Below are 27,037 nucleotides of genomic sequence, written 5' to 3' on the forward strand. Positions count from 1 at the left end.
TTTGCAAAAGCTCCATAAAATTATCACGAACTTTGCTTTACCGAGATGAAACAGATAGCAAAAAGCATCTTACAATGACTTGCAACTATGCATGGGAAGGAACAGTGCCAGTTACTGGATTAAACATCACATATAACATGGCTTTAGATATATTCCTCATAAGCCTGTGATCTAAATACCTCTCTGTCTTGGCCTGTTCACGTGGAGAGATGTAGTGGTATTACAGAAAGGAGAGCTGGCATATTCACCTTTGAGCCAATCCAAGGACTATGTGAGAAAGTTTGGAGAACATAGTGTACAACATTTGTCTCAGGTTACTCTTTTTCTTAAAAATTGTCAGCTGCAATGTCAGCCACTGTATATAGAAAAATTAATGAGCGCAAGGAATGCTGCAATAATCAGAACCCTTAGCGATCAGTCACTGTCCTAATTTTTCTTCAGTGCAGGAAGCCAAATTAGCTGACTATTTAAAATACTAATACTTGCCCTTTACAAATATTTTACAGAAAGAGAGGAAAAAAACATGACATAGAGCTTTTCAAGTACATGGTCGGCATAATTAGAAAGAGACACTACTTTGGGCAATCCTTGTGACTTTCCTACGCAAGCTACATTATCATTTAATATTTAACCCACAGCACAACTTTCCCCCTTGCTTTTCAGTTAGTGGTAAAGCACCTGCACAGACATACAAAATTCCTTTATTCTAGTGTATTTTAAAGATTAACTTCAGAGAGATGAAATTAATTTCAATTACTATATCTGAACAGATGGTCAAAACTTCAGCCTGCTTGGAAAAAGAAGTAGTGTAATTGAACATTTTAAACAAACAAACAGCATTCTCCTTGAACAGTGAGAAACAAGAAAGTTGCTCTTGGTTTTGACAGATTTATGTGGACCTATTCAATTTACACCTCCTTGTTTGGAAGAACCACTGGACTTGAGGGTGGCAGGGGAAGAAAATGCTTAAGCCAAACACACAGTTATCACTGCAATTCCAAAACCAAACACATATGCCTGCTCTGTGACTGCATGGACATGTCACTGTTCTCAGAACAGACAGTTTCAAAACTTTTATGTGGAACTGTTTTCAGTTGAAAGAAAAAAATTGCCCATGGTGCAGAAGGAAAATACAGGTATGGCTGAGAGAGTCCTCCCTTGGCCTAAAAAAGAGCCACAGATGCAAAGCTTTTGCAAAATATTTTCTGCTCTCCACTACACAGGTACTAATAAAGGCCAAATTTTTGTATGCAATATACATACATACGTCCCCTCACAGGTATGTATAGAAGCACACGTACACAAACAACTTCAAAGAATAGTATATTGCTGTGGAAGACAAATTAAGAAATACTAGTTAATCTGAAAAAGATCCTGGAGTACTTGAAAGCAGTACTATGGATCAATGTGTAAAAACCTTTCTGTGTTGAAAAAATTGACTTTTTTTTCAAATCTGTTCTAATATTTATTAATATTTAAAAGTTTAATGCATTTTAACTATATTTAATTCTGGATTTGTATCAACAATTTCAACAATGATAAGCTTTTTGCATTTTTATAGTAATCAATTAGCTTGCAGTGATTACTGAGAAATCTTACAAGTCTCATTAAAAAGTCTTTTGAAAAAAATGATGGAATAAGAGGGAAATCATAATACGTAGCTTCTAGAACTAGACCTCCTTATCAGTTAATGGTACCTTTTCCTGAACTTGCTAACAACTTCTTTTTCATTCCCATAGGAAGTCTAACATGTAACAACGTCCTTTCTGCGAGGCAGTACAAAGATACTAAATTACTCTTACTGATTGTGTCAGATATTCATCTCTGACTACTATTGAAACATCATTTCCTACACCTACATTCTCCTGTGATATACAGGGTGCAATTTTTTGATGAACTCACAGACTGAGGAAAGCAGTCAATCTCAGAAAGAAAACAAATAGATAATTATCACTTTTCTAATCTAGTGGGTTTCAGTGTAGAATAAGGAAAACAATAAAAACCAGATAAGAAATAAGTTAGATATAGAATAAATACATAAAACTTTACATATGAAATAAATTAAATAAAATGAACACACAAAGATGTCTTTAAAACATCAACTCAGATGCCTCATAATCAACTAGCTTCATAATATAGATATCATATCTATATACCATCTATAGTGTAAATGGTCAGAGAATTAAACCCCTCCTCTATTTGTTTTGAACAGTTTGCCTCACTAAAAGGAAAAGTCCTACCCAGCCACTCTTGTGCAGAGGTCCAAATCCTCATATTTTGGGAAGATACAAAGTTTCTTGCCTTGTAAGAACAATATTCACGTGGTAAAGAGTTGCACCACAGATTATAACTGGGCTGATACAGGTTTTATCAATATGGGATTTTCTTTTTTAGGACTTCACCTACTAATGTAATCTCTCTTCTGGTAATTGATGTGTTTGATCAGCAGTGACTCCAAGAAAACTCATCCTCTTTGGAGAAAGACACCTAGACATTCTATTTACACACCTCATATTTTCATAGCTATTGAATTTGCAAGCTCAAAGTAGTGCCCTTAGAGAAAACAAAATTCTTGGTGTTCTGCTATTTCCTGTTTAACCATGTCAAGAAGGACATGGCTGAAGATATGTTTCTCTGTTCTTGGCCTTAACTCTTCCCAGCAAAACAGATTTAACTCTTCCCCAAAGCAAGCTATAATAACATTTAATGCAAAAAAAAAAAAGACAACAAACAAGAGTGCTAGAGTACTGCTGTGTCAGAAATTATAAAGGTAGAAAATTTTCTCGGTATAGGCATATGTAGGTCATCAATTTGGCCATTCTACAAGTATCAACGGGGATGCATCCAAAGAGTTACACCCAAAATACCAGGAGACTGGAAGATAGGCCAAGAGGAAAAAAAATACTGCTAGTCTTTATCAGCAGGAAAACTGTCATCTGTTTCTTTTTAGACACCCAGTGTAGTGAACTACAAAGATGCAGAAGTAAATATGGAAAAATAGAAGTAAGGCCTTAACACCCACTAAATTTTCACAGGAGCTAGGGAGATAACTGCTGTTGACACCTTTTAACATCTCTGTAGTTGTTACCTATAGGAAGAGCTGAAGTTTAAAATCACTGAAATAGAAAAAGGTTCTAAGCAAGCTATACCAAAGCCTCAATACAGAGCCATCTCAGACATCCTATCCACACGTGATCAGTAAACACAATTTATAACCTGCATCCTCTAGAGAGGCAGGCAGAGACCAGATGCATCGAATACATCTGATATTGTACTAAACATCTGTGCTTGGGCACCTTAAATCAGCCTCTGTATGTCTGATGTTTCTCTTTTCAACAATATACCAAGTATATCTCCCAATTTTAGTGAAAGCATAGCTTTAGTATCAGTTGATTACCGCAGCAGTGGGAGCTAACGTGTTAGTTGTTCAGGCCCTTGCAGCACAAAATGTGTAAAACTCCCACACTAAACTACTCTCACTTGCTTCCAAGCAAGCTCCAGATAACAGAAAATGTTACCTAAGAAGTGCTCTCCTCATTTTAAGTTGTTTGCATAAATAGTTATTTCCTAGTTCCAATGTGATAGCTAGCCCCCCAGCTTGCCGCATTCTTCATCCTCATCTGGGAGACAGAAATCAGTTATTTTCACAGCAGCAAGCCTCAGCTTACCATTAGGATGTACAGTTTATTCTGTACATTAACATAGTCTAGCGCAATATTTATTTTCCTCAAGAGGATTTTAAAAGGACTTCCTTCTAGGGACTGACTGAGGGAAAGTCTACTTATATCTTTATATGTTAAAGAGAGAAAACATTAAGGGCAAAGAGACCAAGATGCTGATCCCCACAAGACCCTTCAACTTAACGATGACTGAAATGATACTGTACGAGTGTTTGCCTGAGCTTCCTATCATGGACACTGGGAGCTTATATTACTGCCTGATGTCCTTCACATCCATTTCCCTGTGGTCTACGAAGCTTATAGTCTATTTGCGTATAACCTGCACTCCACGTAAAATTTAACATGTAGTTTTCATTGCTTTTATAGCCAAACCAACTCATATGACTTCTTAATAATGAAACTGGATTTGAATAAAAACCTAACACTTTTACAGAAGGAAGCAAACGAAAAACAATTGTCATACAGCTGAAAGTAGATTTACAGTTCCGAGAAAGTCCCCAAGAGTCCCTTACGTGGCATTAAATAACTCTCTTTAATTACATTCATTCATTTGGATCTTGTGGTTAGGCTGACCTAACCGAGATAATGGGAGGAAAATGGAAATGCTGCTACCTGGTCCCTAAGTAGTTTGGAAAATGAAAAACATAAGTTAGAGCATCCTTAAGATTGCTCCATGAACACGTCATCATCTAGGCAGAGTATCAAAGGTCTGACCAATCAGCTGAGGGAGAGCTAACTGTTCTGGAAGGGATCGCCGCGGAGGCTCACAAGGGAAAGGGTAAGCTGTTTTCGCAAACACAATGAAGCCAAGTAGCCAGGATCCAATACTTCTTAACTATTTCTTTGAGCTCATACTTTTAAAGTACAATCACTGAATGCATTTAAAAAAAAGAAGTTCTAAGATCTTTTCCTTTGTTTTGCAGCATCTCAAAATATTTAGGCATATCCTGGTGGGTTTTGCAGAGTCTTCATCATTGTAACGTGTTTATCTTGATTGCCTCAGATGGTAAAAGTTACTGTTTCTACTGAACTCCATCAGCCAATACCCAAACAGCTCTCAAGAGGGCTTTTGGTGAGTAAATTAACACTTATTAGAAATCGTGAAATCTCTTTATGTTAACTCTTTTCTTTTGAAATTAGTTCATCTCAAATTTAGTATTTGGTCACTTCTATGGGTTTCACTTAGAATAGAAAAAAAGAATGTCAGGCTTACCACTGTACAGCAGTTTTTTCTTATGCAAAGCAAATAACTATGCTGTTATATAATTTATGCACCAAGTATCACTTGCATTTGTGTAGCCTTTTTATGCTACATTAAGAAATGGAGGATCGAAAGTACTGAAATAGCAAGAGTTACACAAATAAGACTTAATAGATAAGCGACAAACTGTTTGCTGAACTGCCCCCAAAGGAGAAAAAAAATGAAAAAAATAAATCAATTTAGTAAAACTTTTTCCTTTGTAATTACTTAAGAAGTATACGGCAAACTTCCTTCACAGACATATTGCCAGCAGTAGGTCAAAATAAAACTATATTTTAAGAGTCTCTGTCTCTGAAAAACAAACCACTAAATTTAACCAACTGTATTCTTGGAAGTGAGCAGCTCTTACAAAGCAGTGCTTCAAGAATTGTTCCTTAGGAAGCACTACTCTGAGCAACACTATTCCCTTCAGCACCTGCTAGCCCGTGTACCAAGCACACAATTTGAGTTCCGCATCTGCAGGTAGCCCAGGGTAACCTTACCTGGGTTCGTGTACAGGTGGCTCTCTACGGTTTTCCCAATACTCTGCAGTTTAACAGCTTGAAGGGACTCATCCCCATGCATGACTGTTGGCAAGCTGCCCAGAGCATCATGAACCAAATTTGCCACTTCTCTTACATCAAAGAGCTTCAAAAGTTCAGAGTACACCGATGGGAATGAGCTGAGAAACACAGCCTAGAGGAAAAGAGCAAAAACGGACAGTCGGATATTGCAGTATAGTTTTGACATTTCTAAAATTTAAATAACTATAGAAATTTAAGTAACTGTAGAAAAATGCCTGGTTTTACATTTCAAGTGTAGCTTTAAAAATGGTCTTATTTTCAGACGAAATATCTGCAGATTCATTAACGGGCTTACACTTGTGACTGTTTTCCTTTAAGCATTATCTAATGACTGTTCATTTCTCCCAGGACAAAGTGAAAGTAAAAAGTTCAACTTAGAACAAAAATATTTATTCATTATAGATTCTTCACAATCTCTGTGTAAGAGGAAATTTTTTAAAGGATAACAGAAGCTAGCTGATATGAGAACATAAAGATCTTAGTGGAGTTGTTTTGGTTTGCTTGGTTTTAAGGTGAATAATATAACGACTTCCATATCTTCCATTTTTCAAATAATGAACATTTTTATTTTGGAGTGAGACAGCACTGGCAGTCTTGTTCACTTCAACAATCCTAGAACAGGGTTAGAAATTCATTGGTGAGTTTAATGAGTATGGAAGCAAAACACTGAAAAGAAAGGCGGGGAATGCCAAAGAAGGAAGTGAGAACTAACATTCCTTTCTTCCTCACTGAATCTTGCTGATTAAGAAAAGCTACTCATACCTCAGACCTTGTTCACACTGGTGTCAGAACAGATGACGTACAAGGTTAAAGATACTGAAGAATTCCAAATGTGGTTGTTTATATCATTTTGCTATTAGCTTTTCACTCCACCTGCTTACATGATATGAGATGGAAGAACCACCTCTGTACTCTGTTCTCTCTGATTTGCTGTTTTCTTGGAAGAACAATTTTCTACAGAGCTTAAGAAATTAATAATTCTTAACAGGTCTTAAACTCCTTTGGTTACAGAAACAGGGGAGGAGGACAGTATATCTATGAGCTGTAGAAGTTGATAAATCTATGGCACTTAATGTAGAGAGCTGTCTCCTGTGTGTTTGGCCTCTGCACTTTAGCACTAGTCAATTTTAGTAGTCTCAGCTGAAATAAAGATACCAGCTGAGTATTAAAACATACAGTTCATTAAGACTTAAAAGTTTTCTATAAAGCATGCAAATTCAGATAGTCTGTTGTATTGCTCAAATTCTTCAGTTCCAATGTGGTTAAACTAAGCTGTAAAACACCCAAAACAGAAAAATTACTATTTGCATCCAGCAATATAAGTGTTATAATTATAATTATAATTCAAAATTAAATATTAGATTAAGGATTATCTATGCCAAGCATATTTAGAAGCTGCTGGTACAAAAATTTCCCACTATAGGACAAAAGGTATGAGGATGAGCTGAAAATACCATTTTGCTCTAGCAAAAACACGTTTTCTTTCCTGGAAATATAGGTAAGGACATGCATACATTTTCTAATTGGACGTGGAAAGCGGCAATAAGCAAGGCACGCTTGAAAACTTACTTGTAGTTGGGATAAAGCACTAGCTCCTTTGCTTTCTTGGGAAAGGAAGAAACGTACTGACATAAGAAGCTCTTGAATACAGCAGCGAAATTCCTCCTCATTTTGTCCACCAGTGGCAATAGAGAATAACCTTCGAGACTGAACTATATATTTAAAGATATATTCCTGTGCCTAGAAATGTCAAAATCAGAGATAACTCATAAAAACAAGCCAGCTTATCTCTAAATAGAACACACACAATGATTATATCATTCAAATAATGACAAGGGTCTGAAACAGGACACCATGCTATTTAATTTTGGCAAATCTTTCTATTGAAACACTAACAACTTTTCAAAAGCACATACTCAGAAATGCTCTTCCCTTGCCTTTCATAATCTCTACAAACCAGGGAACACTTGTTTTATGTAACAAATGGAAAAATGCAAAATCTCAACACTGCCCCCCGCATCCCTTGCACGTCTTTGGCTACAGAAACATGTATTGCATGAACATACAAGGCCAATATAAGAAATAGGCTCAAACTTTTGAGCTGTTCATGAAATAACTCTGCCTGTTAAAAGCTCTTTTCCTGTCAACTGTTAATGACATAATAAAAAAAAAAGTGTTGGAACGTAAATTAAAAATACAGCCCTTTCTTATTAGCAAGACACCTAAGGAAACAGCAGCATAGAAAAGCACAGAAGGGTACCATGTTGATACTTTATTTCCAGACTGTAGCACCAATCAATACTGCCAAATGGGATTATTCTGTTGTACAATTCAGCCTGACTCCATGCTGTGCTCTGTTGATGGTACAAAATGGGGCAAGAGCAACCAAAACCACCATTTTCAGTAGAATTCCAGAGGGTCAGGATTGAACCATTAAGTCAGCATGCATGTCTGCCATTTAGATTCAGTTACGTAACAGATGTTAACACCATCAATGCAATCTGTATTTGATTTCTTATATCCAACTCCTACTCATGTATATCCTCATTCAGTAAGGAACATACAGCTCCAGAGTCTAGTGGTAGTAAGCTCCATTGATCAACTTAGTGACAAAAGAGAACGATGAATAAACCAACTGCACTGAAAAAGCCTGCAGCTCCCTAGAATTAGTACTACCATTCCATCTTTTAAACATACTCTGCTTCGTTTCCCAAGTTAAACCTGTTGGTACTGTATGAATATATCATTCAAATATATAATTGCCTTCGATGATTTTTATTACCTTTAGTACTTCCTGTATGTGCTCGTGCAGCTCCACTTCGGTGACTCGATCAATATGCCACTTCAGTACTTTTATAAGATCTCTAGAATTGCACATCAGAAAGTATTACAACACAGAACTGGGAGAAGGGTTAACTTTGCACATAAAATGCAAACCATTAGCTGTCATATGAGAAACACTGACAAACTAAAAAATATACGACTAGATTTCACTAATCACTACAGGCCCAATATTACACTTAGTTTTCAGTCTGCTGAAAGCCACCCAGTAGGTCTCTGATGAACAGGAAACAATACCAGCATGACATATGCAGTAGAATGATTTTGACAGGGATACACAAGATCAGTTAAGCCAGAAGAGTCCCTGCCAGCACGCACTTCCCCTGCTATTCCAATCAGTTGTTTGCGGTCTCATTAAGCTGCATTGGTTCTAATGGAAGTTTAGGCGGCAAATAAATACAGAGAGTACATCAGAGTAAGTGATACTTAGTAGTGCACTGCTCTACACAGCCAGTGAACACAGTTGCAGCTGGATGATGTTAAGGCTCCTATGTTTTTCAAAGTAATTCAAATAAAGAAATCCACTGAAGAAAAAGATTTAAAAATGAAGCCAATGTTAGAGCATTAGCAAGTAATCTTTCTGGTAACTTAATGGCCTAAATCTGGGCATTCATACAAGCATTGTATTTCATTTCTAATGATACCATTTAATTTAACCTAATGATTAATTCTGCTTAGTTTATCAATAACTGTCAGTATTCAAATCAGATAGAAAAAGTACAGACTTCACCTGTATGCAAGTGCTCCTGCAAAATGACTTTCAATGTAAGTGTCCATTACTGGCTTAAAGTGGTGAAACTTGCTGTCCTGCAGCAAATTTATTATGTGAACCTAAATGTGAGGGGGGGGGGGAAAAAAAAAAGGGTGTTGTTTTTTTTTTTTTTTACTTAGTTCTTAAATAGCATTAAGTGTCATCACAAAATTAAACTTACCAAACAATCAAATACTTTTGATCCATACTTTTGAGAATTTTCATCTAAAATCCCAAATAAAGTGTCTAGTGTGTCTTGAAGAAACTGATGGGAGAGAATAAGAGACAGTTTGTTATTAAATAGGTATTTTTGTGACATGCAAATACATTATTTCCCTCATATTATCTAAAAGGATAGTAAGCTATATACCTTCACTATTTCTGAACCATCAATTTCTTTTAATTTTGAGAGGCAGCCTGCAATTTTGTCTGGGTGGGTTCTCCATTTCAGAAGGTCAAGCATATCTCCTGCAAAAACAAAATGCAAGATTAAAGTTGGAAGCAAAGCAGCATGTCAGATTTTAAATTCTACTATTACAGTCCACTCAGCAAAACTTGGCATCACTAAAACAAAAGAAAACATCTTGAGATTTGCTATAATATGATCTGCCCAACAATGAATTTTCATTCCATCCCATAATTGCTCCATCAATAGAAACATAACAACGTGGTACTGGGTCACTAAAATCAGTCTCCTGTGGCAACTGTATCATGCAATCTTGTTCAGATATTTGTCAACTACCATCTTAAGAAAAGTAATTATTTTGCTGTCTCCTATCCCATTGAAGTATGCCTTCCAGAGCTGTCCTCTGACAGCTAGAAATAGTCTCCTAATTACTAGTTTGAATATATTTAAAATTCTCATCTTCCTATATCTTTTTAGAGAACAAACGCAATGCCTCTAGGATCCTGCTTTATTAATAAGCTACACAATCTCTTCTGGAAGATGAACTCTTCTGAGCTAAAACATACCTGAGTGTCTTCACACTTCCTCCAGTTTTAATTCATTCTCCCTCAGCTTTCTTAACCAAAATGGTAACTACATTACAGATGAGATTACATCACTGTCTTCTGTATCATTAGCAAGCTCATATGTCTGCTGTAGACAACTGACTTATATGATCTAGAATTTGGCGGGTTTTTAGATACGTCATATTGGTGACACAAATAGGTCTTTCTGCTGTTTAATACCCTTCAGCTCCCTGGCTACAGCAGAATCCCCAAGAGTCTCCATTAGGGTATGATCCTGCCTTTTGTACCATTAGGTTTGATCTAGTTTCTACTCTTTCTTATTAATTATTTAAACCAAAGTTACCTTGCTTTGCCTGTATCATATTTTGATTTTGTCCTCTCGACTGATGAGCCCTTTCAACTACATATTGGCAACAAATTTCATTAACAGGCTTTTTAGTGTCTCAGTTTTTAGTGAAGTAACTCCCACCCTCACCCCCTTTCACCCCTTCAAAAGACAGCAATCCCAGGCCTAATTCTTCAGATCTAGTAGTATTTTCCTTCCACTCGGGAAGGAAATTCCCTCCATTACAGTGCAACCTGCTAGCTCCCTTTTAGCCTTTAGTTACCAGTTTTAAAATTCTTATTCTAATCTGTTTCTTTTCTAATTTCCCATGTGGTGTGTTGTTGAGGTCCAGATGGTTTAGATCTGCTGTGTTTCCTCTGAATAACAACAATAAAAAAACCAAACAACTTTGAAAAGAAAGATTAAGAAGTTTATTCTGGCATGATATGCCTTTGATAAACTCATCTTACAGCACATTCTGTTTCGCTAATTGTCCATTTTTTCATTCACAATTTCTTGTAAATTCTTGCATAAAATTCATCAGAGGGTGATGGCCCAGTTAACATATCTGTTCTTCTACCTGTCTTAAATGCAAGTACTATATTTATTACTCTTTTGTCATATGTTATTGCTTTCAGCTTCAGAGATGTACTAAAAAACCCACCTCGCTATGAGATTGGGAACTTCGTGTCCCATACAATTCAATATCCTAAAATAGAGTTTTACAAGCTTGGCTTGTCTTTTCAGCAGTTTTCACTTGATCCTGACCCTTGCTGAACTCTGACACATTGCTTTTATTTTTCTCCCTTCTATTGCTTACTCCTCACATTTTCTGCCCATGACTCACTCGCTCAGGTCTGCAGCACTCTACTCAAGTTGTGTTCAGTAAGAGTTCCACATATTTTTTGAACCGTTAAATTAAATAAATACCAAAGCTCCTTTACATTCAAATTTACTACTTCCAGGTTTCACTAACCAACTTTTCAGAATTTCTCAGAGCCTGGCCGTTTGAAGCAGAAAACCTTAACCACCATCCAACCGTTCCATCAGTTTAAGCTGAACTACTGTCTCGTTGATCACTGTCCAGCATTGTCTTAGAAAGATCCAGTTCTTCTGAATTGTTCTCAGTACTCAGAAAACTAAGAAGCTAACAGCAAGTTTTCCTCTTGGTTCAGCAACTATTTGGGTGCTTTCTACCACAGACTGTTTTCACACTCCAGTAACATTTGAGCCACACCTGTCTTTCCCATTTCTTTCCCAGTTTGCTCCAGGAAAGCTCCTCTCCCCCACAACAAGAAATAAAGTAATATTTCTGTCTTTAATAACATTAAATAAATCTTCAGCTAAATTAAAATCTTGCCAGAGGTGTTAATGGCAAACACCCTACATGCTATTCCACTAATATTTTGTTGCTTTAATTGATTTTGGTGGGCACAAATTGTTTTTATGCATTTATATGCTTATTTTTTGTTTTGCTTCACAGTGTGCTAGTATGGAATGGTTTGGCTTAAAAGAGATCCTTGAGTTGCACTAAGAATGCTGAAGGGTCCCACACGTGCATCAGAGACACATCCCAACGATAAAGGACAAATGATAGGTCTTATTATTCCTTCTGTTAGGAATTTTCAAGAAACAAGCATCACAAATCCAGTGAACTGAATTTATCTTTTGGATAATTAAATGGACTTCTACACCTTACTCTGTTTAAGCCTCAACTTCAGTTGAGGAATAGTGAGACTAGCTGAAGCTGTCAGTTTATAGCAAGAAAAACACTTCTTTACAGGTTTGCTGGAGGAACTTGGTGGAAGATAGTTGACACTCAATATTAGGGATTTGTTGGTGGATTAAAAAAGAAAGAGAAAGCAAATGTAAGACACTCACTTCAAAGCACTTATTTCAAGGGAAATGCTAAGGAGGAAAGACATTGCTGAGATAACATTAGCGAATAGCCCAAGCATAAATGACACGAATAGAAAATCTGACATGTGAATCACAAGGGAAAGGGATAGCAATGTGCCATGTATTAAGAGAAATGAAAATATAAAATTGTCCCCAAAATTAGGCCCCCAAGGAAAACTTAGTTTTGGAAAAGGGAAAAAGTCAATGCTGATGATAAATTTTGCTGAAGAAGAAAAACATTTCCAATGCCTTCTCTTAATCGTGATCTGATTTGTACATTTAAAATAGGCTACACCTGACCTACCATTCCTACCAAACAAAATACTTCCCTTCTCAAAGTCCGTAATTTAAATCCAAAGTGCTAGGTTTAATAAAAGGTTTAGAATGACGTATATAAAGAAGTGGTTTAGGATGATCTTTCCATATCTCTTCTATAAATCCTGAGACATCACGATTTGGCCTGGTGTAGCACTACCGCACTTCAAAAGACAAAAGCCGAATTCCAGAACTGGCAGTCTGCATTCCTCTTCCAACAGGTTGCTTCTGTGGTTTCCAACACTCCCTCCAAACTAGGGTCACTCTGGAAAGCTGCACCCTGATAGTTTTGTTTTATTAATCACCAGTTTGGCTTTTTTTTTAAATGCAGAGAGGTGGATCACACCTCTGCCTTGCAATAGACATGCTGCATGGCATGTTGCTCTGCTGATGAACAGCTGCTCACTGGGGATGTGCTGATCAGTGCTGAGAATGGGTGGATGCCAACTTGCTAAAATATTCCGACTTGCTGGATGGATCCTGAGTCTCTGGCAGGCAGAGATCCCTCTATATGTCAAAAACTAAGTAAGACTGTGTTGATAACTACTCAGTAGAAAAATACTATGTTCTCTCTCACTCTTTTGGGTTTTTTTTAGGATAATGAAATATAACTACCCAGCTAAGAATGTAATATATAAAAGCTGGTATACTTTTTTGCTAACATTAACTGATTAACTATGCAGGATTCAAAGTCAAGCTAAGGAAAAGCTAACTAGCAGACAGATTAGATAAGGATGCGTTCTTATGAGATATGTTGATGAACGCACAGACTCCCCTGGTTAGAAGGTCTCCGAAAATTATTTGGAAGTGATCGTAAAAACCCCTCCAAAGTACCCAGGGTAAGGAAGTTATGGAACCCAACAAGTGGGAATCGCCTCCTTCCCTCAGTCCCCATAATTTTAATATGCATGAGAGCTGATGGCATGTGGGAACAATCAATGAGAGAATGACAGCTGAGTAAAATTTCCCAGCAAGCTAGTAAAGCTGTGGCCTAATTCAGTCACACCCTTTACAAGTTTGGTTTTGGGGTCCTCACCCACCCCATGGGCAGACCAATAGCATAATTTTCAATTCATTTCCAAGCTGGACATTGTTGTTTGTAGACACAGACAGATCTCTGAGAACTTCAGAAAAATCTCCAAACTTAAAAACAGATTAAAAAATAATCAGCAATTTTCAAAAAACCCAATATAAATGTTTACTAAAAAAGTAAATACATGGATCTTTTTAATCCTGTATTTTTTTAATAAATATGCTACATTCTCTCAGGGATAACTGAAGTAATGCTCACATGACCAAATATCCACATGCTTTGCTCTATGTTCATTTTCTGAGCATGCAATAGGTTTTGGCAAATTTTTGTTTAAAAGAATGGGGATTTGGAAACTCACCAAGATGAACTTCCCAAAGAAGATCCTTGGAGAAAATATGAGCCTGTCTATTGAAAATATTTCCACCCTCTGAAGTACTGCTGAAATAATTAACTCTTTCAGAGCTGAAAAGGGGATCAATATTATTCAGATATTCTACACCCTCTTACTCAGAATATGGTTAAAAAAAGGAAATTTTATGCCCTATGTCACACATCTATTTACATTTAGTAAAAAATAACTCCTGTACTGTGAACATAAATTTGTATTATAACCCCAGACAATAGTGCAACTATTTATCAGTGAGACACTTAAGTTCCGGGCAGCACTTTCATGCATGTGTAAGTACCAGCAGATTCATGTGATTTCCTAAATCAAGGCCTTTAACTGAAGCAAATTTAGACTCTGATTGCCTATTAGCAACCTTTGGGAAAATCTTCTATTGGCTAACTTTTAATACTTTGAGGCTAATTGCTATGAGAATACAGAATGGATGTGCACAGTGAAACAGACCACTTATTATTTGCACATAGTTCTATTTTGGACACTTGCTACTAAGTAGTGAAAATTAAGATGGTTATTTCAATTTTAAAAGCTGCTTTAGTTGTTATTAAACACCTATAATCAATTTGCAAGCAATTAGCAATTTTATCATCATACATATAAGAAGGGTAAAGACAGTCATTCACACACAAGAGAGAGATAAGCAAGATCTTAAAACTGTGATAAACAGCTTAGAAAAAATAATATAAAACTGGGTATACCAAAGAATGGGCAGAAACATGTTACCAAGCAAATACACAATATGTAGAAATTTGTGGAAAACTGCTTCAGTTACAAACTGTAGTTGATATGGCAAATAAACAAGAATCTTCAGAATTTTATACAGAGCAACGGTAAAGAGTGCAAACGCATCTATTTCTATCTGCTGCTCCTTATATCCAGTGTATAAGATTGTTTAAGTAGTAGTAAATGTTTGTTGGCTTAAAGGAAGAGAAGTGATACAACAAAAAAGCAGTATGTGCCTAATTAAAACCAAACTGCCACAGCCTAAAGCCTACAACAAGTATTTCATAAAAACTCTACAACAAACAGATTAAGAGGTTTTGTAAAGCAGCTGGGTTTTGATAGTTGATTCCAAGAGTGCTGCATTTGATTCCAATATCATGTTAATCTAAAAAGCATTCTTGAACTACTTAAATCAGTGGTTTATCATGCTGCATTGGTTGCCATCTGGATATAAAAAAATTATGAAGAAAACCAGTTTGTAAAATGGATAGAACATAAGCTATTTTTGAGTACATCCATGCTTGCTTGGCACGGAAAAGGCTAGCTATCACATTCATTTGAATTCATCATGTTTTAAATAATCAACATATCCTACCATTTTGTGTGAGCTTAGTGGAGCAGAGAAAGGACGTAATCCAGAAGGACTCTTTAGTGGTTTTTACTGCTTGGCTGTTGTTTCCTAGGAAAAGTCCCTTTGAAAAGGGGAGTTTGAGGTAGCGACCAGAATCCTGAAGGTTTGTGTTTTCTTCACACTGTGAAAACAAACCAGTTAAAACAACTCTACTGCATAAAAACAAAGGACCAAATCCCTAAACTGTATGACGACTTACTGTTTCTCTTCCAGAAATGGAAGAGTTTTCACTATGCCTGTTGCAACTTTGTTTTGGATCATAGCTGCATATCTGACATTAAACTCTAACAAATTTGCACAGGTTATGTCAAATGCATAGCTACAAATTTTGGTGTTAAAATCTAAATTTATCTGGGAGCATATCAAATCTTCTGAACAAAGAAATAACTATTAAATGTGGAAACAAAAATTCCACAAAACTGAAGTATCTCTAAAAATGATAACATTGAGTAGATCTGTATAAATGAGCTTGCCTAATTTTCCAACTTCAGCAATTCAGTAAGAGGGTATCATGGCGTTCGCTTTGTGTGTTTTAATTGAACTTACCTTTGTGAAATCCATTCTAAATACAATGTAATATAATAGTAAGACTTAGTAAAACCTGTGGACTGAAATGAATACCTAGATTCAATTGCAGTTTGTAACGGGAAGCTTAATATTAAACAATCAGGTATTTTGGATATTTTAATAGTGACAAGATTATCAGTCATTTGGTAATGAATACAGAGTTTCTCAGCCTAATGTTTCTAGGCATTTAAAGTATGTTCCAGAGGAATCATTACAGCTAATGATCACTAATTCAAATTACCTTGTGTACAATGAGTTCATGGGTGCCATCTGGCAGAGTCCTCCCATTTTCCTGCATCAGGGGCACGAAAGAAAAGCCAAACAACTTCTTCTCACCCTTTTCTTTTGCTGAAATACATATGTAAATAGCAGCATTTAAAGTTAGTAGTGTACCTTTTAGACAAAATGAATGGATATAATACAACATACGAACGAATACTGGCAGCTATTTGCAGCTAGTCAGACTAAAACTATCTTAAATTTCTTTTCAGATTTGCACATTATCTCCTGTAATGGTTTCTTTTATATCATTGTAAATCAGAACGCAGTATTCCGGACTTATGTGGTGTTTATTAACAACAAATAATGGAAGCCACCAAATATGCAGTCTTAGCAATATACAGAATGCCAGGAAACTGAAATGAATGTGACCTAGCCAGTCCAACATGAAAAGGATTTTTTTTTTGGTGACAATTTCCCCACTATAGTAGCTTTTACCTACTGGTCTCCATTTTAGGTCAGCCTCAGGCTATGCTACACTTCTATTTTCAAATAGGGCATCTGCCTCTATAGATATGACTGAAGATGTCACTGTCTCTTACATGGATGCATTCCGAGTTTACCCAAAATTCTGTTTATATTTGCGGCTGCAACGTTGTCTATTTCTATTTAATAAAACTAGACTAGTTTCTCCTGGTATTTAGGCTTTACCAAAGCACTGAGTTCCAACAAGTAGATTTGCAAGCCCAAGCAACTGCGTCATGAAAGCATTACAGAGAAAGTTCATGCAGCTGGCTTTTTCCTGAGGTATTATGGAAACTCATGTGCTGACTGCAGCTGTAATGGAAAGGACTGGCAGAAGTCATGAACAGCGCTTACTGGAACAGTGCCGGAATTCACAGCGGATGTGTGCTCCTCTGAATTTGTCCACGGGAATAGGAAGTTTCAGCAGCTCAGCCCATCTGGGACCATTGTTATGATAAAGCACAAAGGAATGGTACTCGCTAGCTGGTGGCTCTCCAGAGCCGAATGAGATAAAATCCTAATGAAGAAAAAATTTGAATAAAGATTAGAAGATAGATCAGTTCACTGGTAAGATGTCATCAAGGACTGCTCTTCCAAGGAAGACTTTAATATTTATATTCGTATCATAAATGCCACGTGTGGTACAATGCTCAATATCTTAAAACCCACAAAAATAGTAGTGCTTCGTTAATATTTGCTGATTAGAAAAAACGGCAAGAATCATCCACAACAATGAGAATCAAAGTGTTATATAGGGGGAACTGGGGGATCAGGAAGGCTTAAGCAACAAATGTGATGTGGAGTCCCATGACACAGCATGGTCTATCCAGCGTTATGCCCAAGCAACAAACAAGAATGTAAATGAGACAAGAGCAGCCCAGGCTCAAGATCTTCAGTCCTCTGAAACAAGCCTGTAGCCCTGCTGCTATCAGTGATATGTGCCAGCATGCAAAAATAAAGAAATCTAGATTCCCTGATTAGGAAGAAGCAAAGTGTCGTTGCCTTTGCAAAACCCATGTTGGTCTCTCCATAGCAAAGTAGGCAAACAGATTTGTCCAAATCCTGACTTGGGGATACTTATTAATTCTCTGTGGGAAAGGTAAACCGTAGCCTTTCTCCTCAGTTATTATAAGGGATCACCTTTGCATCTCAATATTCTTTTCTTTTAATGTGCACATACATACAAAAGATACTTATACACACACACTCTTAGGTATGTATATTTATGTGTGTATATATATAAGCATACATACATTGCATGCCATACATTTACATGCACAATCTCACTTCACATATACAATTTGCACCAGACTATTTGTGTCAGCCTTTCTTCGTTTTGTCACTCCACAGCCCTCAAGATCATGCTGAATATGTGAAAAAAGTACTTTCAAATAAAAGGAAAAAAAATGATGCTAAATATGTATCAAAAATGAAGGTGAACAGAAATCTTTTGGTACAGAAAAAAAATCTAAGAAACCGTCATCTATTAATAACTAAATATAAACCAGTGCCTGTTTGTAAGCTATCACCAGTAGCATGCAATCAAATCTGAAGAAAAGAAGGAACATTAATTTATTCTTTTATTGATACATGGTGGTGACTTCTGATCTCCGATTTGTTAAAATCGGACAAAAATTTGAAAATGATCGAAACATTCTGTGTAACATGAGGAAATGCATGCCTACTAAGAAGAGTTACTATGAAATAAAAAATTCTCCAAAACTCAATCTTGCTTCAACATTTTGCAGCATCTTAGTGGAATCATTAGTTATTTGGCTGGCAATTGTAGGTGTTTATCTGAATCATGTAATTGATCACAGAAATAAAACAAACATGCATTTTATAAAGGTTTTAAGCAAAGTGGAAATACTTTGAATATCTAAAGACAGCAAAAGATAAACATGAGCTTTCCCAAGCAAGTTTGTACCCTTCAAACAATGCCACAAAAGATTATTTAAATCTGGAAAAGTGTATCAAAATTAACTACAGCAAGGAAAAACATAAAACAAAGATACCTTTAAAATCTGACCACTGCTGTCCACGACATGCATTGTCACTTCCACATTTCTGGCCACACTCTTCCCTCCTTTCTCAAACTCTCCTCTTTCTACAGTGATATATAAATCATTCCTCATTTCACCTACAAAAAACCAAGCCAAACACAAAGTGTACAAAAGTCAGTTCAACTTGCTTACTTTTTGCTTTTAGTACTTTAGCAGACTTTCATCTTCTCTTCCAAACAAGGGATAGTATCACACCCACAATTTATCAGTATTTTTGGATTTTAAATAAAAACAATTATTTTCATAAACCAAGAAAACCAACAAAGCTTCATCCCTCTCAAACTACAAATCCAATACAGGCACTACTTAAGTGTTACACAGTACATACAAATTATTAAATACTGCTAGCATATTTAAATTGAAATTCTTTGCACGTTCATACAGTAACAGGCAAAGTATTCTGTCAGACCATAACTAGATCTTCTGGATGAGATCAATGGTAATTTTATTCTAGTTTCAGTTGACACAAACCACAAAGTTTATAGTTGATGAAAGAAATAAAGATTGGTTGGCACTTCCCAGGGGTGGGATGGGGGGAGCAGCAGTACTGGTGGTGACTGGAACGGCACGGTAGGGAAGGCCCTGCTCTGTCTGAAGATGCTAAATCTATTTCTAAAAAGTGTAAACTAATCTGGCCCTGGACAAACATTACCAGAACTACTTGGAAACAATTGGACTTCCCTTGTGAAACATAGAAAAATGAAGGACAATCAGCATCATAATTAGGAGCATCTTCTAAAATACTAATTTCTAGATTTGATAGAAAAAGAAATTGAGAATATATGCTTTCATCTAGTGAAATGCAAGTTTAGCATAATGGGAATATCCTCTTTTATTAAAGCAGATTTTCACTGAGCATTGGTGAAAAGAAATCAAGTATGACGGTTTTGTGTATTTATAGTTGTACCATTTAAATGTCAAACATAAGATGGATACTTGTACTGTGGGTAAAATTAATTAAAATATATGTAACTGGTAAACAATTAGCACATCTTCAGTTTCCACCTTCATTTTAATGTGCAAGCAGAATTTGACCTGCTTGAACTTTCCAGGATACTCTCATGTTTCACATTTCTTGCATTTTACTGCATGCAACTCTCCAGTGATTTGTAAGTACCAGAAACAATGGTCTTGCTACAATTTTCTAAGATTTCCATAACATTATTCCATCACCGTATGCAAAATAATTAAATGATTCCTCCAAAGCACAATCTAAACCGTTGCCCAATGGAAAAAAAAAAAGGTAAAAGAAGAAACTGCTATATGATCAAGCCCTCAAGAACCATGCCCATAAAAAAAAGGGGGGGAATCTGCTATTGTATTACCTTATTATCAATTATCTTCTGAAACAACTATAGATAGAGGCTAGAATACAGCTAGACAGCATGAATAGAAACAAATATTAGGACCAGATGGTATTCACTTAAGAGTTTTATGTGAAGTCAAGGATGAAAGAGCTGAATTACTAGTAAGTATGTGCAATCCTTGAATCAATCTCTGGTTCCTGGTGGGAACCAGGTTCAAAATAAGCAAAAGGTGGTGGTTATTCAGGTAACAGACAGCAAAACTCGTAAAAAAGGAAACAAAACAAACACCACCCCCCCCAACCCCCAAGAAACAAACAAAAAAACCCCAAAACAAACCACCACCACCCCCTCCAAAAACCCAAACCACCAAACAAACACAATAGCAACCCCAAAACAAAAACCAAACACAAACTGAAACCTTTCCAAAGGATATTGTGAATGTGGGAAATGTATAAGGGTTCAAGGTAAGAATGGAGAAGTCATGGAAGGAAGATCCATTAAAGGATATGAAACAGATGATCACAAGCAGCTCAGGAAATCTCTTGAGTTGAAAATAGCTGGAGGCTGGGAGAGCATCAGGGGATAATTACCATACATGCATATATGCATGCTCAGCTCTTACTCTTCTTTAGGTGTCTGTTTACAACACTGGGCTAGATGGGCCCTTGGTCTGAATCAGTAAAACCGTTCTAATGTTTATTCAAGTCACAAAAATATCCTTAAAACCACTAGATTCTGTTCCACAGTGCAGTAATATTTTATTATAAATGTTTTAGAAGCTAGTACAGCATGGTTACCAAAGAGCATGCATTATGTTGGGCCCCTGCTTAGCATATGCTTATGCTAGGATCGGTTCTAGTTAGTGCTGGCAGTTGGTCACTTTCAAGAGTTTTACTTTCAGAAAAAATGATAACACACAGTAATCAAAAAGAGATCTTTGTTATATAACTGATTTTAGCAAGTGACTTATAGTTGCAGCAATTCCTCTTTAAATATTAACTTGAATTCTACAAGCATTTGTGCTACATTCAGTCATTATTTTCATTTATCAGAGAAGAATTATTTCAATTTTCCATGGGGTCTTCACAGAAAAATAACCAAATAACCATTTCCACCACAAATTTCATGACCTAGCCCAGATGAAACTCAGTGAAAACCATCTTTTTTCCTTTTTAAATAGAGTAAACCATACAGGATTTAAATGAAAATGACAGTGGAACAGGTTGCCCAGGGAATTTGTGGATGCCCTATCATTGGAATTGTTCAAGGTCAGGCTGGACGTGGCTTTGAGCAACCTGATCTAGTGAAAGATGTCTCTGCCCATGGGAAGGGGACAGGAATGATGATTTTTAAAGATCAAGATGATCTTTAAAGGTCCCTTCCAATCCAAACCATTCTATGTTTCTATGCAAAACCAATAAAGCATTTCTAAAAAAAGTAACCACAGCTTCACAGAAGTTAAGCAGGCTTTCAGAAACAGTGTCTGCATTTTAAGGTTTTTTAAAAAATCCAAACCCATTGAGTTTCATCTTTTTAATTACTAGAAGAAATCAAATCACAGGGAAAAAAGACACAGGAGTAGGATGTACTTTCACAAATATTGTCCTGTTCTCCTCTTACAGAACCTTGGCAGAGCTTGTAATCAGTGTCATGAGAAGACAGTTCAGATGAATTTTGTCCTGATGTTGTGGTTTAACACCAGCCAGCTACTAAGCACCATGTAGCTGCTCACTCATGCCGCCCCCCCAGCGGGATGGGGAGAAAATCGGGAATACAAGTAAAACTCATGGGTTGAGATGAGAACCGTTTAATAGAATATAAAAAGAAGAAACTAATAATGATAATGGCAACACTAATAAAGTGACAGCAGTAATGATAAAAGGATTGGAATATACAAATGATGCACAGTGCAGTTGCTCACCACCCACCAATCAATGCCCAGTTAGTCGCCAAGCGGCGACTCCCCAGCCGCCGCTCCCCCCAGTTTATATACTGGACATGATATCACATGGTCTGGAATACCCCGTTGGCCAGTTTGGGTCAGCTGCCCTGGCTGTGTCCTGTGCCAACTTCTTGTGCCCCTCCAGCTTTCTCGCTGGCTGGGCATGAGAAGCTGAAAAACTCTTGACTTCAGACTAAACACTACTGAGCAGTAACTGAAAACATCAGTGTGTTATCAACATTCTTCTCATACTGAGCTCAAAACATAGCACTGTACCAGCTACCAGGAAGACAATTAACTCTATCCCAGCTGAAACCAGGACACCTGATTTACATCCATTCACAAAGCTCTATTGTTTTCAACATCTCAGAGCAAATCTAGATGTTATTGAAAGAAAATGCCAGATTTTCTCCATTATCATGCAAGGCAAATTAAATCTAAGAGGAGACAAAGCCTCTCACGCTATACAAGGAATAACAATGTTTTATATGGAAATGGATAGAAAAACAGAAGGGAGATAACTGAAAGAGACTATAAAATTAATCCAAAGCTGTAAACTATGGGCTATATATAAAGGGTACAGTCTGCATCAAGCAGATACAGCAGCAGCTTCCTTTTCTCAAAGTATATAGCATATCTGACATTTTATAATCTTTAAAAAAAATGTACACTTTAGTTTAAATTTGACCTTCTGTCTGGATTTGTATGCACATATATTTCACTTTTGGTTTAAAAAAGATAGCTACTTGCTACCAAAGTGTAAGAAAACCAACTATATTGAACTTGCGCAGTTCAGGTAACTGTACCGGAACATTAAGAACTTAAAACCATGCTCCTCACAAATCTTTAGCACAATATTTGTATGAACATATATTATGAGTAAAAGCTCATAAAATCAAAAAGTCAATGGGGTTGTAAAAATTAAGCACAAAGCCTTATCAGAAAATAGCTGACGGTAAAAAAGAAAATGGATTTGGAAAGTAAACTTCACTCTGGAAAGGAAAAAGGAAAGAAAACTATAATAAAAACTTCGACAAATATATTTGGATCCAAATTTTAAAAATTATTTCACTCTCAACATATTGCTCTGGAGATATCTTAATCACTTTTACTTCCTCAGTGTAGAAAAGGCATTGCTTCAATCTTCCTTAACAGAAATTCTCTCTCCAAAAATTGAGATCAACTATGTAAAATTAAGTTCAGGCATTCTTTTGTAGCCCCTCTTCCAGTAAAAACAATTCCAACTTCCTCTATAAAGTATTCAAACATCAGCAAATTATTGAATTTATCTATATTAACTGATCTTTTTAATTTATGGCAACTATAATTACACATTTGATTACAAGAACATGCATGATTTTTCTATGGGATCTTTGCCTTAACCAGTATCCAAGACAGATAATTCTGATCAATTAAATCATCATCTTTTCACTAAGACGGGCAATTACAGCCATAAGTAGCACTGAAAGGCAAAGTCCTGCTGAATATCTGAGATCTGAGGTAGACTTCGGTGAGTACAAATGGTATCTTCAGCCAAAGTATCTGCATGACTCAAATCTCTTCTAGGTGTATCTGTACTGAGATTTTTACAGAGTCTTATACTTGACCAAATGTGAGGAATTCAGAAGGAAACAAGAGACACACATCTTAAATAGTACAGTATATCAGATTTTAATTACTGGTTGAAAACATGCCTATAGAATTGAATCTCAATCGCACATGATGAGACTGCAGTGATGTGGATGATTATACAGCCTTAACTTTCCCATGCAACACAAGTGTTCAGTGTACATTCTGCAGGGATGTTTACTCTGGTACGTGAATTTAACTGTATGTGAAAGGTGCTGAATTGAAATATCTGGGTTGCTAAATCAAAATTTATACAGCACAGCATTGGCAGTACCTGACTTCATATGTTCCTGCCAATAAATTTCAGCTTTGATCTGACAAAAATATCTTGAAAGCACTATTTATAGGCTGCGAGAGGAAAAACTGCAAACCCTTCTTGCCCCAGATGTAGGTGCTAATGAGGCACATTACAGCTCAAGGTTTCTGACCAAAGAAGAAACAGAAGAAGCTTCATGACTTCAATCCAACTGGCAGCGAATTGTCCAAGGGCTGAACGGGAGCAGAGGACAGAGACCTGATCAGCATCAATTATATGAAAGAGGCAATTATAAGGAGCAGGAGAAAAGGCCAATTAAAGTCAAAAAAACAACCACAAGACAGACTGCTGGAGGACACACTTAGCTAATGCAGGTCAGCCTTCCTGAGCCTGCCAACTATAAAACACAAATCTTAAATAACCAGTAAAGAGAAAAGAGCCAGGAGTAATTTGCAGGTTGGAAATGACAATGCATCCTATTATCTCCACCGCACAGTTTCATTATGGGATGGCTCTGTAGGCTCCCTTTCCTTCATAGGTAGGAGGCACAATCGCCTCTATTCAGGACCTGCATACAAGCACTGGTCTGCTGCTGCTCATAGGATGTACCCCCAGCTACGTGGGACCCACGTGCAAGCTGCCCCCAGCTCACAGAGGCTTGAATGCTCCCACTGAACCTCAGGTGACGGGAACAGCACAGGGAATCACTAGTCAGGAGAACATTTGTATGAACGTATTGTTCGTTCTTTTATTTTTCTACAAACTTTTGTACCTAACCTAAGTGTCAAAGTAATGATCCTTCATCACAAAACTATTTTTAAGCTTACAGTGAGGTAGCTGTGAGTTACAATTGCAACACAGATATTATAACAAGACTTTTCTCATATTCCAACCACATTTAGAATTTCTTGTAGCATATTAATATGGAACAAGGGTTTCAAGCTGAAGATCACTGTCAAAGATCAAAGGTAGCTGTCTTTGTTAGAAAGAAAAGAGAGTTTAGCTTGCCAGCTACCCTCAAAAAACTTTCAAGTGGAATAAGTTCCAATTTGATTATTTAGTACTGTAACAAAACACAGCATGATGGTATTTGAACAAGATAGTATTTCTTATAGTGAAAGCTATCAGTGTGCAAATCTAAACTCTCCTGACAGCAGCCGCTAATTTAAAAATGATTACACAAAACTCACTAGGAGCTTTTGTTAGGAACTGCTTTCTTGAAAGCTTTGCTCAGAATTATAGGCCCTTTAGAACCACGAATTGAAAAGGAGCAGAAAACATTATTTTGTTTAAAGAAAGTTCCTGTTCATTTACATCTCTGTAAAATACAAGCTAATGAGTTGCTTTGTTTTATACCCTAAACATGACCTGAACAACTCTTAAAACAATTTCAGTTGTAGGGACTGAAAATTTCTGGATGTGACACAGAAAAAATGGTATTATCCAGGATGCAAATCTTGTGGATGGAAAATATTTCACAGAACAGCTCCTTAGAATACTTTGTAGAATGGGACAAGAGCTGTGTAGCTTCTGTCAGTGGGAGGATCTCAAAAAAACATGCAGAAGGTGATTTTAACTTGAGGAGAGGACTAGGGCCCCTAAATCCACCTTGCCTCCTACCCTTCGAGTCAATCCATACTATGCCTTTCAGCAGCTAGGATGTTCTGTGATGTTACTATCCATGCTGACATACTGACAATAATAAGCAAAACTGGAATATAAAAGACAAGGGCAAGAAATATTCAATTCCCTTTTTAGCACAGTAAACTTGGAGCTGGCACAGCTAAAGTTACAATAAAAACAAGCAGTTTACAGAAACACAGGGAACAAGACAGAAGAACTCAATTCAAAAGTAGGAGGCCCTATGTCTGAGTGATTCAGCACTGACCATCAGCAGGTACACCCTAAATTTCAGCAAGTTACAAGCTGATTGTATTTGCAGTAGTCACAACCTGGAGATTGCAAATCCTTTAACTACCAAAATATATGTGTTTATTAATATATACACTTGGAGTGGGAAGGGGAGAAGAGATTAAATCCTGGAATGCTACAGCAATACTAAACTCTTGCTAATGCCTTTCTGGCAGTTGAACTTTGATGATTTCATAGAATCACAGAATGGTCTGGGTTGGAAGGAACCTTTAAAGGTCATCTAGTCCAAGCCCCCTGCAGTGAGCAGGGACATCTTCAACTAGACCAGGTTGCTCAGAGCCTCGTCCAGCCTGACCTGGAACATGTCCAGGGATGGGGCATCTACAGCCTCTCTGGGCAACCTGTGCCAGTGTTTCACTACCCTCATTGTAAAAAATTTTTTGCTTATATCTAGTCTAAATCTACCCTCCTTTAGTTTAAAACCATTACCCCTTGTCCTATTGCTACAGGCCCTATTAAGAAGTCTGTCCCCACCTTTCTTATAAGCCCCCTTTTAGTATTGAAAGGCCGTAATAAAGTCTCCCTGGAGCCTTCTCTTCTCCAGGCTGAAAAATCCCAACTCTCTCAGTCTTTCTTCATAGCAGAGGTATTCCTGCCCTCTGACCATTTTTGTAGCCCTCCTCTGGACCCGCTCCAACAGGTCCCTGTCTTTCCTGTGCTGAGGACCCCCGAGCTGAACGCAGTACTGCAGGGGGGGGTCTCACCAGAGCAGAGCAGAGGGGCAGAATCCCCTCCCTTGACCTGCTGGCCACATTTCTTTTGATGCAGCCCAGAATCCAACTGGCTTTCTGGGCTATGAGGGCACATTGCTGGCTCACGTCCAGTTTTTCATCCACCAACATCCCCAAGTCCTTCTCAGCAGGGCTGCTCTCCATTCCTTCATCCCCCTGCCCGTATTGATACTGGTTGCCCACACCCAGGTGCAGGACCTTGCACCTGGCCTTGTTGAACCTCATGAGGTTCACATGGGCCCACTTCTCAAGCTCGTCCAGGTCCCTCTGAATGGCATCCCATCCCTCAGGCTTGTCAACCATACCACTCAGCTTGGTGTCATCTGCAAATCTGCTGAGGGTGCACTCAATCCCACTATGTCATTGATGAAGATACTAAACAGTACTGGTCCCAGTACAGACACCTGAGGGACACAACTCATCACTGATCTCTAGCTGGCCATTGACATGGAGCTGTTGACCACTACCA

The 27,037-nt window shown here is 37.2% G+C and overlaps 1 protein-coding gene across 2 annotated transcripts in view; it reads right to left on the reverse strand.

Moving 5' to 3' along the window:
- DOCK4 (dedicator of cytokinesis 4) overlaps positions 1-27,037 on the reverse strand; it is a 253,773-nt gene that overhangs the window by 76,466 nt on the left and 150,270 nt on the right. For both annotated transcript variants that reach the window (XM_075059189.1, XM_075059188.1), the window contains exons 14-23: positions 18,724-18,848; positions 17,063-17,225; positions 16,206-16,312; positions 15,362-15,518; positions 9,467-9,564; positions 9,278-9,361; positions 9,076-9,176; positions 8,287-8,368; positions 7,074-7,244; positions 5,424-5,616 (exon numbers count right to left, since the gene is read on the reverse strand). In XM_075059189.1, coding sequence (XP_074915290.1) covers positions 5,424-5,616; positions 7,074-7,244; positions 8,287-8,368; positions 9,076-9,176; positions 9,278-9,361; positions 9,467-9,564; positions 15,362-15,518; positions 16,206-16,312; positions 17,063-17,225; positions 18,724-18,848 — 1,281 coding nt within the window. The remainder of the gene's footprint in view (positions 1-5,423; positions 5,617-7,073; positions 7,245-8,286; positions 8,369-9,075; positions 9,177-9,277; positions 9,362-9,466; positions 9,565-15,361; positions 15,519-16,205; positions 16,313-17,062; positions 17,226-18,723; positions 18,849-27,037) is intronic.

Source organism: Buteo buteo, chromosome 28 (genome assembly GCF_964188355.1).
Source record: "Buteo buteo chromosome 28, bButBut1.hap1.1, whole genome shotgun sequence".
NCBI lineage: Eukaryota > Metazoa > Chordata > Aves > Accipitriformes > Accipitridae > Buteo > Buteo buteo.